The sequence below is a fragment of the Syngnathus floridae genome, chromosome 10 (assembly GCF_059516105.1).
Source record: "Syngnathus floridae isolate MCC-2025c chromosome 10, RoL_Sflo_1.0, whole genome shotgun sequence".
NCBI lineage: Eukaryota > Metazoa > Chordata > Actinopteri > Syngnathiformes > Syngnathidae > Syngnathus > Syngnathus floridae.
In genome coordinates this window covers 4,171,822-4,185,994 of record NC_142422.1, presented here as the reverse complement: position 1 = coordinate 4,185,994, position 14,173 = coordinate 4,171,822, and the positions used below count along the sequence as shown (strand labels likewise).

General features: G+C 38.9%; 1 protein-coding gene and 1 non-coding gene across 3 annotated transcripts in view; one reads left to right on the top strand and one right to left on the bottom strand.

Moving 5' to 3' along the window:
• The window catches only part of creb5b (cAMP responsive element binding protein 5b), a 37,618-nt gene that overhangs the window by 21,037 nt on the left and 2,408 nt on the right, over positions 1-14,173 (bottom strand). The window contains exons 1-5 of one of the 2 annotated variants that reach the window (XM_088388343.1): positions 12,789-12,922; positions 7,002-7,072; positions 6,730-6,823; positions 5,538-5,659; positions 4,338-4,489 (exon numbers count right to left, since the gene is read on the bottom strand). In XM_088388343.1, coding sequence (XP_088244469.1) covers positions 4,338-4,489; positions 5,538-5,659; positions 6,730-6,823; positions 7,002-7,055 — 422 coding nt within the window. In that variant the 5' untranslated portion in view covers positions 7,056-7,072; positions 12,789-12,922. Of the gene's footprint in view, positions 1-4,337; positions 4,490-5,537; positions 5,660-6,729; positions 6,824-7,001; positions 7,073-12,788; positions 12,923-14,173 lie in introns of those variants that run through there. The other variant, XM_088388344.1, reaches the window with a different exon arrangement.
• Positions 9,027-9,099, top strand: trnak-uuu (transfer RNA lysine (anticodon UUU)). The gene has a single exon. It is a non-coding gene; the product is annotated as a tRNA-Lys (tRNA).

Sequence of the window (14,173 nt, the reverse complement as noted above, 5' to 3'; positions counted from 1 at the left end):
CCAACATGATCTTTCTTTTCCTTTCCAAATCTCCGCTCCACTCGGCCATCTGATGCCTCTCCTGTCTGAATCCTTCATTTCCTCTCCTCCATCTACCTCCTGCCCCGTCTTCCTCTCCGCCATCCACCTCTGATCCCGCTCTTCCTCTCCTCTGTCTACCTCTGATCCCCTCTTTTCCACACTTGGCCATGCAGTGATTCCCCCCCCCCTTGAGTGTGAGCTGCTTGTGCAGGAGGCTGCATGTGTGGTGGCCCCGGGGCAGGGATGACACAGCCCCGCTGGAATGAGAGGGAACAGAGCCTGGGCGTTCCTCTACAAACGCACTATTAAACGCACTGCACTACACAATGAGCTCATCTTAATTCGGCTCAGATGTACATCGGATGTTTCACCCCTTTTTTTTTCTTCCTTTTTTATTTTATAATCAACTGCGCAACGTCGCTTGACTTTTAATTGTAGGGTGCACGCTTAAGTTTTTTTTTTTTTTGCTCAGGTTTATCAAGTCGGGACATGAGGACTCCTCAGGCGATTTTCTAGAGGTCTCCTGGACTCAGGAAAAGACCTCTTCTCTTATCGCCTTAAACAAATCATAAACACTCATAAAATATGTTTTGTTTAAATTGTCAACTCCGTGAGGTCAAAGTTTATCTAGAGAACACAAAAAGCCTTGAGCGTTTGTCTGGCGAAGAGACTTTCAACTTTAAAATTACGACCACGGTGAAATATTAAGATTAAATAAAGTCGAGGTGTATTTAAGAAACTCGACGCCAGATTCTTTTTTGTGGGGGCGCTTGTTTTATTTGAGAGATGGGAAATGTATATTTAATGTGGATTACATTCAAAACTCATATTAAAGCAATACAGCTGCGACACACACTGACTTCAATTGTTCCGAGGAAAAGTGTCCATGTAAAAGTGACCATTTAAAAGAAAAATAATCATCCGGATCTTAGACGACAACCTAAAATCGCTGGCGTTTAAGATGATATCCGACAAAGCCACCGCAAATGTTATCCCTTACACATGCTTTGAATTATTTTGACTTCCTTTAAAGGACCGCAAATAGCTGGTGTGAAAATGATTGTGCATTAAATGCAAAATGAAAACAAAATGACTTCCTATGATGCAATAATCGAGGTCGCACAAGGTATCCCGATTGTAAAATTATTCTAAAATAAGTTATAGGCTCAATGGACAAAATTTTGCCTTGATCGAATATGTGGACAATTTATTGATTAATCAATATTTACTTTCTAAATATGATTTTTTTTATACTAATGAGAAAATAACTGAATGTTCTAACCTCCTTTTTCAATATGGTGTTTTCCTTCTTCAATGAGAATAAAAATAAAAAAAACATCTTCCTGAACTGAGACTGAACTAACAGCGCCTCTGCTGGTTGCAGCCACACATTGCACTCCGTTATGTCTTGTGATGTCATTTTTAATCAACAGCAAGCGATGGAGAAAAGATGTGGCCTTTTCTGCTCTATTTCTTCATAAATCCAAAAATGGAATATTAATCAAAATATCATATTTAGACTAACGGAAGCCTATCGAACATAGTATTGCAAGAAAATCGCCGACTCAACTTCCTCTATAATTGCTTCAAGACATGAATAATGAAAACGAAATCCCACAAAATTGACCAAAATTCAAAAAGATCGATTTAGCAAATTATAATCATAAATTTGCTTCAATTATTATCATTACTTTTTATGATTATAATTAAAAGGGTCATAGCCCCAAAACCACACAAACAACAAAACTTATGCTCAACTCTTGACTGTTGTCTAAAACAACACATTTGGATGACATCAACCGTTTGGGAAAACACATCTCCTTTACAAATAGAACAAATAAATGGCCACTCAATTCACTCAGTTGCATTAAAGCTAATTGTGCTACGTAATGGAAACAACTGGACTAAGAACCTCTCGGGAGCCAAAGCGGAATAAAGTCATTCGAAAGGTCTTGTGCCTACACCCATCTCCGAGCACATCCCCTGTTATGAGTTAAAAAAAAAAAATGGAGGTCTGCACCGAATGTTGTATCTCACGCTTGACTAGTAACGTCCGACATATTTAACTTTGACATAACTCAGTCGCAAATGTTTACAAGTGAAAAGCATTTAAATGGATTTTTCTTTGTATGATAATGAAAGTCGTGGCTTTCTTATTCCTGTTTTTTTTTAACACTGGTTTGTGTCAGCGTGACTCCCCGAAGACCGTTTTTAGGGACACGGGGAAAAAGAGAAAGGCGAGGAAATAGGAGGGAGAGCAAAAAGAGGTCCTCAGGTTTCACAGCTGCAGGCCTAGCTCAAGTCGAAAGTAAATGGACTTGAGGAAAGCCAATCCTAATTGATTCCAAGCCTCAAAGCTCTTTAGTAAACATTGTGGAGCAATGAAAATGACTTGTTATCCTAATTCATTGGATGCTCACGTTGTGTGTTCAACAAAGCTCAAGAACAATTCAAGGAAGTTAAACGATGATGACTAGGACAGATTTTTTTTTAGCAATATAACCTCTGCTGAGCCACAAAGAATAAAAGTTTATAGGCCTTCGACGTTTGCTTGAAAACCTATCAATCCTAAATAAGGAAAAGTCGTTATTGTATGTAAAGGTATTTTAAATACAGTTTTTTTTTTTTATCATAGAACCTCAGAGGATGAACTATAAAAACATCATAGATGGGGAAAATCTGATATTTGCCAACAGTAATTACCAACGCATGGGTCCAACTAAGAATTTGAGCCAACGTGAGTAAAAAAAACAATATTCAGGAAAATCCCAGTCCAAAAAAAAAAAATCACAATTGAATATGTAAGCAGTAAAGAGGTAAAAATTCTTCCGTGAGTTTTTAATGACAGGTAAACTCAGGTGAAGCAGATCCCGCAACGTCTAGGTTACCGACTGTGATTGCCGCTGCACCTCCAAAGCGGATGAAATTCCATCCCCCTGTCCCGTCCTTGACAAAGAGCCCGACGGCATGTCAGTCAGGCTTATAGTGATGGGCCTCCCATCCAATATTCACAAGCTTCTCGAGCTGTAAATCTACTCAGGATAACCTCGACGCAGCATGGGCCTAACACTGAGACATCTCAATGTCTGGCTTTCCACAAGGCCTGGTTTAAAGTAACACAGAACTGGCACAAGTCTGAAGGTGGTTGGGGTCGAGGGATAGGCGGGGAGTGTAATCGTAAGATAAAGAGCAGAGCAACCTTCGCAGGAACGACTTCCGCAGAGCTCTTAAATTCATACGAATCAAACCTCATGCAGCTGAAAGTCGTCACTGTCACCATATAAGTTGCTTTATGCTTTTATCAGGCAAGGAACCGTATTTGGTAAGTGAAGGTGAACTTTGCAGATTTTTGTATGTGGTGAAATTTTCTCAGTTAGGGAGCAAATAAAATTTAAATCTCTGAAAAATGTGGGAAAATTGTGACTTGATGATGATGTATCATCCATGATGAAATGTAATTGTAGTAATGTCAGAGAGCATTAAAGAAAAAATAATAATAATAAAATAATAAATATAAAAACTAAAATGAAAAAATTAAGTAAATCAAATAAATTGTAGAGTTTCAAAATAAAAAATATAATAATAATAAAATAAAAAATAAAATGAAAACATAAAATAAATCAAATAAATTGTAGTCGTGTCAGAGTTTCAAAATAAAAAATATAATAATAATAAAATAATAAAAAATAAAATGAAAAAATAAATCAAATCAAATAAATTGTAGTAGTGTCAGAGAGTTTCAAAATAAAATAAAATAAAATGAAATAAAATAAAAGACCTTAGTTAAAAAAGCCTCAAAGGAGAAAGAAAAAGTATCCATCATCACTTGTTAATTTTTTTTTTTACAATTGTGTGACAATATGAAGTGAATTGGAATGACACCAACACTCAGGAACGGAATGTGTTCCGACTTTGAGGTTCCCCTATACTTCATTCCACATTCCAGGTATCATTTCACACCTATGGCACGGTAGCCCAAAACTCCCAGACAACCACGCCGCGAGAGCTGTCATTCTCCCGCAATCTTAGAACATGAAATGTTAAACCACTGTTAAAGCGGACACTACTGAAGACTTCAACAGTGACTTCATCTTTGGTATTTTCTGCTTAGGGACAATACGGAATGAAGAGCAAAAACCAAAAGTAACAAAACACTGCCATTACCTCAGACACCAACGTTTGACAATCGGCATCAAAACAAAGAAGACAGGTGGAGCCTGTCGAGATACCCGCCAATAGTTGCAGCGTTTGTTGTTTTTACATTTTCCTTTGCAACGTTCCTAATTAAATGTGAGGTTGATTATATTCCGACTCACCCAATCTGTCTGTTGGTGGATGGAGCCTGAGTGATGACGGAGCTGGACTGAGGAGAGGGTAGCGCCTGCTGGATCACGATGCTGGTGTCGTGGTTGCCCATTCTCGAGTGGGCCTGCTGGTGTTGGCCCCCTTGGCCGTGTAGCGAGATGTTCTGAAAATCCAAAGACTGGGTTATGTAAATCTGTATTTGAAATCAGACATTTTTCATGTCACATTCTTTCAATGCTATCATTTGTTGTGTATATTTTCCTTGCTGGGGCTCGCCCCCCCCTGCTGACTTGGCACAAACTCCCGTCATAAAGCATCCAAATTGGGGAGGCTAGACGTGGCTGACCCGGGCACAGTCAAGATCTACTTGGACAATATCCTTAGGTAGAACTTGCACCACACATTTTTCCAGATTAGATAAGAAATGTCTCTTCTGATGATTTGACAAGTAGCACTGCATCATCGTCTTCATCTACAAAGCGTGCTGTTTATTGGAACTGTCCAAAGGACGCTTGGAAACTTTGCAAGATGGAAGACTCGCTCACAAGTTGACGTTTTATTTGATGTTACAGGTGAAGAACTCAATCTCTCATCTCCTCACCTGGGCTGGATGACAAATCTCCACCTGCTAGCCAGGTCTGTCAATGTCAACAAGACATAGCACAAAAGACACCTGGGGGAGGTCCAAGGACATTTTGGCCACCCCATAGCGCCGCCAGTGCCGAGGAAAGAAAAATTCCTGTAGCTAAAGAAGAAACTGTAGATCCCTTCGCTTTGTGTTCCTGTCAACTGTAGGACCTTGTATAGACAGGTGTGCTCCTTTTCCAAATCATCTCCAATCAAATTTGCCTCAGAAGAACTCCAATTCAGCTGTAGAAACATTTTGATGATGATGGGTGGAAACAGGAAGCACGTGAGCTCAATTTAGAGATTCAGGGCAAAGGCTGTGAATACTTATGGACTTTTTTTTTTTTTTAAATACACTCCAAAAAAATTAGGGGTGATGTGTGTGGTAAAAAAAAAAAGTTAATCCATTTGTAAAAAGAAAAGTGGAAAGACGCGTCGTTCTTCTCTAACCTACATCTGCTTGCGGTGGAAAAGTGATATGATTGATGAGATAGGAAGTCCTCAGCACCTGACCTGACCCCTGTCAGAGAGCATGCGGCTTCAGGTTCACCTGTTTTAACCCCAGGTTTCCATTTCCGTAATACCTGTTTGGAGTCTTCTTCTTCCTGGGCCTTGCAGAACTCTTGCTCGATGGAGCAGTCGAGCTCGCTGAACAATCCCACCTCCTCGCAGTTCTTCAGGAAGCGTGTTGGCGTTGGCGTCTGGTCTGTAGATCAAGTATGATCATGTGGTTATTTTTTGGACTTTATTTGTGAGAATGCTTTTGTTGAACATTTAATTCCATCAAATGGTTTCGCTATTTACTTTGGTTGCGGGGTGACGTTGGTTTGCTCCATTGGAGTAACTGCTTGAAAAACAAAAAAGCGCATTACTATAATGTGCTTGCTATTATTTTTAGGAAAACGTGACAATTTGATGAGGAAGTGGAGCTGCTTCTCCTGGACAGCATGGGCTGATAAAGTACAGATCTCAGCCACCATGCGGGGGTCTCATTTGTTGAGGGCGCTCAAAAAGCTGTGCTAGTCAACTTGGCTTTGTGGGGGGTTCGCACAGATCAGGTTTCAGACAGTTGAGGGTGATTTTAGGATCAGGGTTGTTTCAAAGGCTAAAAGCATAGCTCACAGTCTGTTTATCTACTTTCAGGAGACCAAGGCTTGTTTCACTCTGACTTGCATGCTGACCTATGAACCCTAAATGAGTTATTTTGCTCACCACATTTTTTTTTTTTTCTTGGAGGCTAATAGTGCTTGAAAGAAAAACGAGAGTGGAGTTGATGATAAGACCTGGTGAAATGATTTATTCATTTAATATATTAATTTAAATATTTTTACACAGCTTATGATGCTGGAGAGTAGCAAAGGGATACTTTCAGTCAAATCATTTCTTACAGAAAATAATGCAAGCCTTGGAGGTGTAACCTGAGAGCTAAGTTTAGAAATAAATAAAAATAAAAATAAATAATAATTAAAAAAATAAAAATAAAAAATAAATGAAATTGAAAATATAAATATAAAAATAAAATATAATATAACTAAATAAATATAAATAAATATAATAAAATATTATATAATAAAACAAACATTCAGAATTGCCTTGACATAACTGAAATTAGCATATCATCTATTTCTTAGAAACCTTTCCAGAAGATCAACTGAGTGCGTAGACATTCGATAAACAAAATTGTCCCAGTCAGACGTTAGCATCTCTTGGGCTAGCCGCGTGCGCGTCACAAGACTGTAAACAAGGCGCGTGGTGAAGATTACAGTCGTAACTCACCTGATAACAAGTTGTCATTCTTTATGGAAGGAAACTTAAGGGTCATCTCATGTTTGTGTCGATGTATCATCAGATGGTCTTCAGTGGGGAAGCGCTGGACACAACATGCATCAATACAAAGATGAATCAAATGCATTTCGAAGAATCTGAGATCTTTTTACGGCCGTTCTTGAGTCCCTCCTTGATATGCAAGACAGTAACCTCCTCCTCAGTCGACCTCTGCGTCCTCTTCATATTACACACATGAACACACACTGTCTTGACACACTAACCTGAGAACAGCCAGGAGCGTTGCAAACATACGGCCTTTCCGGGTCTGAGTTCATCACAACTTCTCATAAAACTAAAAGAAAAGGGAGAAAAAGAGGAAAATAAAGAGAGGAAGTCAGTGAGTGAGTCACACGGGTTTTCACAGAAGTATCCTACTGGGAAAAATATAGTCATTTTGTGGCATAAAATTATATTGCACCTGTAGCAGCTGCAAGGTAATTTGGGTAATAAACGACGTCTGCTCACGTTTCACTTTAAATTATGTGAAAGTAATGGGTTGCGGTTTTCAAGGGCTGAAAACGATGGATTTAGCCAAATCTCCTCTTGGGACACCTGACAAACAAAGCTCGTACAGAATTTCGGGGGCAGACCACATCTGCTGGTTAGGGGAAAATTGTTTTCACCTCAATTGTTTCTGTAATTTTGCAATTAGGGAAAAATGAGACAAATTGGTTAAGACGCTCAAATGTCGTTTTAGGTTTGAGGGATTATAACTTTGAGTTTCATCATAAAGGAGTCATTTGAGTGTCAGATTTTTTCAATCGGGTCTTATGACAAGAAAGATGTGATGTGGCAGAGCAGTACAGCATGAGAAAGCATAAAATGCAAACTTGTTCTAGAATTCAGACAGTGGCCTTGATGCTAATGTTAGCTGCTAGTGTTTAGTCAGCAACTGGCATTTGCCTTTTGGCTTTGGCACTTATCAAAATTTTAATATTATATGATTTGACATTTAATATTTTCGAGCAAGGATTGAAAAAAACAAAAAACAAAAACATTACATCTTACAGCCAGCCAGAAATTCTGGCAGTGGGCTTGATGCTAACATTAGCTGCTAACGATTAGTCAGTAACTGGCAAGCTGCCTTTTGGCTTCGTCACTTGTTATCAAAATTTCAGTATTATATAATTTAAGGTTACAAAGGTAGTCTTAACATGAGATTTACTTGATTTTTTAAAATCCTCATTTAATATATTTGGGCTTTTTTAATCGTTCAAATATGGAAAGATTGCTAATAACACTCCAAACTTCTTTTTACACTTTTATGACAGACGTTAAAATTTGACTTAAAGCATTGCATGTTAATTGGGTTATTTTTCACATTGGCGTCTGGCATTAATTAGTTTTTTTGGCAATATTTCCTGTGGGGAAAAATTGTTTTGAAATCCCAAAAAACTGGAGGTTGACCAACTTTCTGGGACAGAGTGTGCTCAACCTTGGAGCCGCAACTATATTGAAGCATTACATTTATTGAGCAGAGCAACCACACAATTTAGAGGCACACTGAAGCACCTGAGGAAGAATTGGGAGGGTTTAATACCTCGCTCAAGGGAACATTACTCACTCTGACCCTGTCATATCCTGTTTGGAATTCAAGATGATAAAATAAAGAAAGCAAAAAAAAAATGGAGATTTATTTGTTTTTGCCAGGTGCTGCAAACTGTAAAATCTGACTGAAGTCATGGATGGCCAAGTTTCATGCCACGCTAATATACAAACAAATGCAGGATATTTTTTGAAAACAACATGTGTCATATATTCCATTTAAAGAAAATAATAAACAAAAAACAACCCACAAAAAAAAATTATAGGTCTGCAAATTCTGTAACTGGCTCATCCCTCTTTTCACTTATAGTTATTGGAATGTAGACATGGCAACGGCACAAACGAGACATTCGGAATTCATCTAAAAATGCATTCATGGTTGCGTATCAGAGGGGGGAAAAAAAAACACATCAAAACAATTTAACGGCTACTCAAGATCGATCCAAGGCCGAATATGCGGCGGTTTAAAGGCTCAGAGCCCGGAGTGCGTTTAGGAAAATACAACCTTGACTCAGTGTTGCAAATGCAAAACTACAAACAGGGATTGACTACCTGTCTCGCTTGCAAAGTCCAGCGTTTGATTAACCAATCTGACGCTCAACCTTGTTGGCGAGATGAGCGCTACATGGAAGTCAAGGACATTTGGAAGATGAAGTGCAGTAGTAAGAATAGATTTTTTAACACCATGATCATCCATAAGAGCCTGGATAGCTCAGTCGGTAGAGCATCAGACTTTTAATCTGAGGGTCCAGGGTTCAAGTCCCTGTTCAGGCGAGGAATTTTCTTAGCAATAGTTTTTCAGAAACTTGTGGTCTATGCTTATATATTGCACTTCAAATTCAAAATATGAGCAATACCGTATTATACAATACATACAAGAAGCACTGGCGGAGCTAGAGGGGGGCCACACAGGGGCGCTGGCTCCCTCTTGAAATATCCTTATACCACACAACTGACTTTTGTATTTCCCAATTTTTTCCCTCATTTCTCCCATTCTCCATATGGAACATATAATTAATGATTATCAACTTTTTATGGGAAAATTTTTTGGTCTCCTATTTATCTGTTGACCTGCACACCACCATTCTTATAACAGTCCTAACAAGACATCGCTGCACTTTTGAAGTTACCCTTCGCCAGATGCAGGCTGTAATGTGTAATCTAATAATAAGGCGCATCTAATTATCTGACCGGGGAATGTTGTGTCTAAAAATCTATCTCAAAATGTACGACAGTCGCTGAGTTCCGTGTAAAAACCAAATGCTGTGTTTTCTGTTACAGCTCTGATGTGGTCATTTTATTTCATACAAGAGGCTATTGAAACATATGGGATGCTATAAAATAATTCCTCCTTACTAAATTTGTCATTTATTCCACTTAACATGTTTATGATTATTTTTACCTTTGGGTAAGTTTAACTGGGCACCCAAATGTAAACTACTTAAATGTGTCTTTTTCATGGCTACAGACTTATTTCCTCAAGCACAGTCAAAACACTCAAATATTGTGTTATGCTAAGCAGCGCTGTTTTGCCAACAAGCCGGGCTTCACGAACAAGGTCTGGACAGGGTCTCGCTGTCAGAGACCAACGAGGCCCAGTTCTCGCTTGCTGTCACCAGGTCGCCGTGGGCCCCTGAAAACTCAGCTGGTCCACTTTGACACAACAAACAAAATATGAAGCCATACTGGATGAAAAATGGCGACTTTCATGCGGCTTTCCATTGTCGCTTGTTCTGTGTCAAAAATATCGTCCCGGGTGAAAAATACATCATTCTGCATTTCAAATAGATCCAAATTCAAACCATATGAGGTGGGGGGAAAAAGGCGGAATCATTAATTCTGTAAATGACCCAATCACTTTCACACTTCTCATAATCAGTACTTAAATATCCTTTCCTTGGAAAGACCACTTGGCTCTAATTTGATATAGATGTTTAACTTCAGCAAAGGAAATTTGGTTACGCTTTACATTAACTATAACCCGATGTGTGCGCTGGGGAAGGATTAAGGGTGTGGAGTTCAATTTCAAAAAGAAGTAAGGGAATGAATTCTCCAGGTTGAGTGCATATTTGAATTTCAACAGCACATCAAGGGAATGAGTGGCGGACGAGGGGGGGCGGGGGGTGGGGGGGGCGAAAAGGCGTACGGGGTTAAAGCAAGCGAAAACATGCACAGCAATTCAAACCTCCACAGCCTGGGCCTTTGACAGTACAGGTTCAAGGTGGGATCACCACAGTCCCTCAGGCGGGGGGGGGGGGGGGGGGGGGGTCATGGACCACATCGACAATGTATGCAAGCTCACTCAATCCATTTTAAAGCGGCGTTTCTTAATCGCAGCACCGTGACCGATTATCAGATGTGCCGTGGGAAATTATCTAATTTCACTCAAGTGGTTTGCAAAATTACATCTGTGTTCATTTTTCCATGCCAGAAACTTCTAGTGACAGGTAGACCAATTAAATGCTCTTCCACTAGATGTCATAATTAACCGCTCCATGCACTTGGTGAGACATTTTTTTGTGATGGTGTGCCAAGGAATTTTTTTTCCCCCTAAAATAGTTGGAAAATATTGCTTTTAAAAGGATGTTTGTTTATGAATAACTGAGGAAAATTGTTGACTGAACCGTGACTGATTTTATAAATTTAAGCCAAAATTAGGAGAGGATTGTTTCACCTTGACCAGATGTAGCAACCATCACGAAAGAAATGGAAACGCAGGTTGTGTTTCACATGCAGCTGGATAATCAACAAGTTGATTTGGAATATGGGAAGAATTAGGTCCGCATTAATCACATGAGCATAGCTACATAAGTGACATTTCCAAATGTGGAGACAAGGATGGAAGTACAGGTGGTGAAGAGAATTGGGTGAAAACTTTTACAAAGTTAACAAAATTACAAAAAGCAAAAATGGTCTGATCTGCCCCGGATTTGAAAAAACAACATTTGGCATGCATTCTTCCATTTGCAGCAACTTGCGTTTGTGTTTAAGTCCCGCCTTCTTACACAGAGTTACGTCTCAGAACTTGTTTACATGCAAATTACATTGTTTACATTTACATTAGCACATATAGTATCCTGGAATTTAACGATACAATCATTTTTTATGAGTGTTTTATTTAATATGAATTAATTTTAGGTCCTATTTTGAATATAAAGTTTTTTATTCTAAATTAATCTGTGGCTATGATTTTTTTTTTAAGAGGCTAACTAAGGTCAGGTTATAATATGTTGTTTGTCATTATTGTCTCACATATGTCAACTTATTAAAAAATAATTTCATACATGTTTTTGAGGGGGTGAATAAAATGCATTACAATTAAGACGCAGTAATAACATTACAAATGACATAATTAACTATACATAATGTATTACAGTAACCTACAGATGCTTAAATACAACAAAAAACTCAATACCATCAAGTTTCCAAAGTGTCACTGATTCAATTACACCCTCCAGCAACATCTTACACCTTTAAAAAAAAAATAGCCATCCCCTGCTGCCACTCACATTATGTTTACATTGATGGATTAAAACCAGAAAACCCATTTCAGGTAGAGTTTGCCCATAAACAATAAAAGAACATTACTCTTATGAAAAGCATTGATGTTATGTCAGTCAAAGCCTCTCCATTAAGTTTGATCTGATTTTATAGGACTATGCATGTATGCAACGTCATCCATACACTGTAGCCTTAAATGTACTGAATAAATAATAGAATCATCAAGCTTAAAGCTTTTATATGGGGCGTTTGATTACTATAAATAATTAAAGGCGACACACTGGCTAATGGTGCAAGCCTACATAATCATTTATCAACATTCACAGCAGCATGCATCGGGACACAAGTAGTTATTGATAGCGTGTCACATAAACATAATGACAGTGGAGAGCAATCAAATAATTGGAGCGTGTAACTTGCGTGTTTTTTTTTTAAACCGCGTCAGCACAAGTAAGCCTCGTCAGCATCAAATATCGACTTATCTGCAAAATGACGTCATGGTGTGGATGAATTGATTGCAACAACGAGGAAGTCTTTTTTTTTTTTTTTTTAGAGGAGAACATTGAATAGAGATTATGTGGTCGCTTTGCTGTGGTGGGCTGCAGCGCGCGCACCGCACACCGGCTCGGGGCTGGTTCCCTATCCCGAGATGGGACAAGCGAAAACTATCCCACCCCGGTGGATTCAATATAAAGATAAACATGCTGTGCAATAATCTATCTTGAGATATTCCATCGAGCATGCGATAAATTGTGTGGACTTCAAACTTAACGGTGAACACCCAAGTGACATGTCACGGCGCCAGCATCGTGACACTTAATCACAAGCAACGTGCATCAACGAAAGAAATCCTAAACAATCGTGTCACGACAAAACAAGCTGTTGCATTCAAAAGTAGCTATGATGGAGTCAAAATAAACTGCAGCGTGCGTCCCACTGCGAGTCTTTTTTTTCCAACTTACCAAACAAGTGTAGAAAACGCGAAGCGGCCACTCAGAAGAAACCACGTTGGACTGAGAAAAGATTACAATACGATCTATTTAGAGAAGCATAACGTCACCCCGGGGGTGACGTCACGTGGGATTCCTGAAGTTCTAAATCATTGCGGTCCGCTTGGAGGCGGTGCGAGGATGGGCGGAGTTTGCAAGTGCACACACCAGGAGGATGGACCAGGGGCGGTGTACTGCATGCATGGGGGCCGGGTGTGGGGTGTGGTCCAAAACTGGAGCTTCGGCCACGGCCAATTAAGTAGACTGCAAATAGTGGCACTGGACCTGGACTAAACATCCATTACGTCCTTTATAGTGAATAAAAACAACATACTGTCAATTTAAAGCAAAAGCAACTCATATTGCAAACTCATATATGTCTCAGACTACCCCAAGCTGTCCTCAAGTCTTTATGGTTTTAAACTACGACCCATCCAAAAGTTTTTTATGGCCTGTAATAAGAGTGCATTTATGTGTCTCAAGGTACAATCTACGCTAATGCACCCAATAGGGCTAATTATTGGGTTCCGACTCTTTGTACCACTGCCAAAAAAGCTCCACGTTTGCTCCCAGTCCGTTGAAGCCAATTCTCAAGGGTACAAAAAGCAAAAGGCCTGCACAGTGTAAATTCTGAAGTACGATTGCGTATGAGCAAGTAGAGACCTTTGCAAATCTTGCAAGACTTCAACTGTATGGAAATTGGGACGGTTGCTGGCAAAAAGCCAGTCCACTTTCAATCATTGTCGAAGTGCTCTTGATTAGGCAGCGATCCCCAAATCACAGCTTTCCTGGATTCCTCCTTGTGGCTCCGATTATTCATGTGTAGATTCCATGTGTTGATGGAAAAAATATGGGAGAAATTAAGTTTTTCCCAAGGTGAAAATGAGGACTTGGGAGACACGTACCAATTTTGACATCTTAACAGATTTGTTTTAAACATGACAGAATCCACGCATGATGAGAGGAAAGTTTTGAGTTTTATCATTTATATGTTCTAATTTTACGCAATGAATTGATAAATCAATAAATAAATTATTCTGTATTATTCTATGAATTATTATAATATAAAAAATATATCAATTATATTATTCTATACATTTTCTTCATCACTTACGAAGGAAATTAATTCATTTTTTTAACTCAATAAAATAAATTTTACTAATCTTAATGCTCTGAACTTCAGTTTTAATTCAAATACTGCATTTAGGAGTAATTGTCATCGAGATGGTTTTTGTTTCTTGAGTATCAGTGGCTGTGGTATCGGCACCTTCCATAAGTACCCGATACCTTAAAATAAGGCCAGCCCGATACCGATACGAGCAAAAAAGTCACCCATCTCTACAAAATAATAATAATCC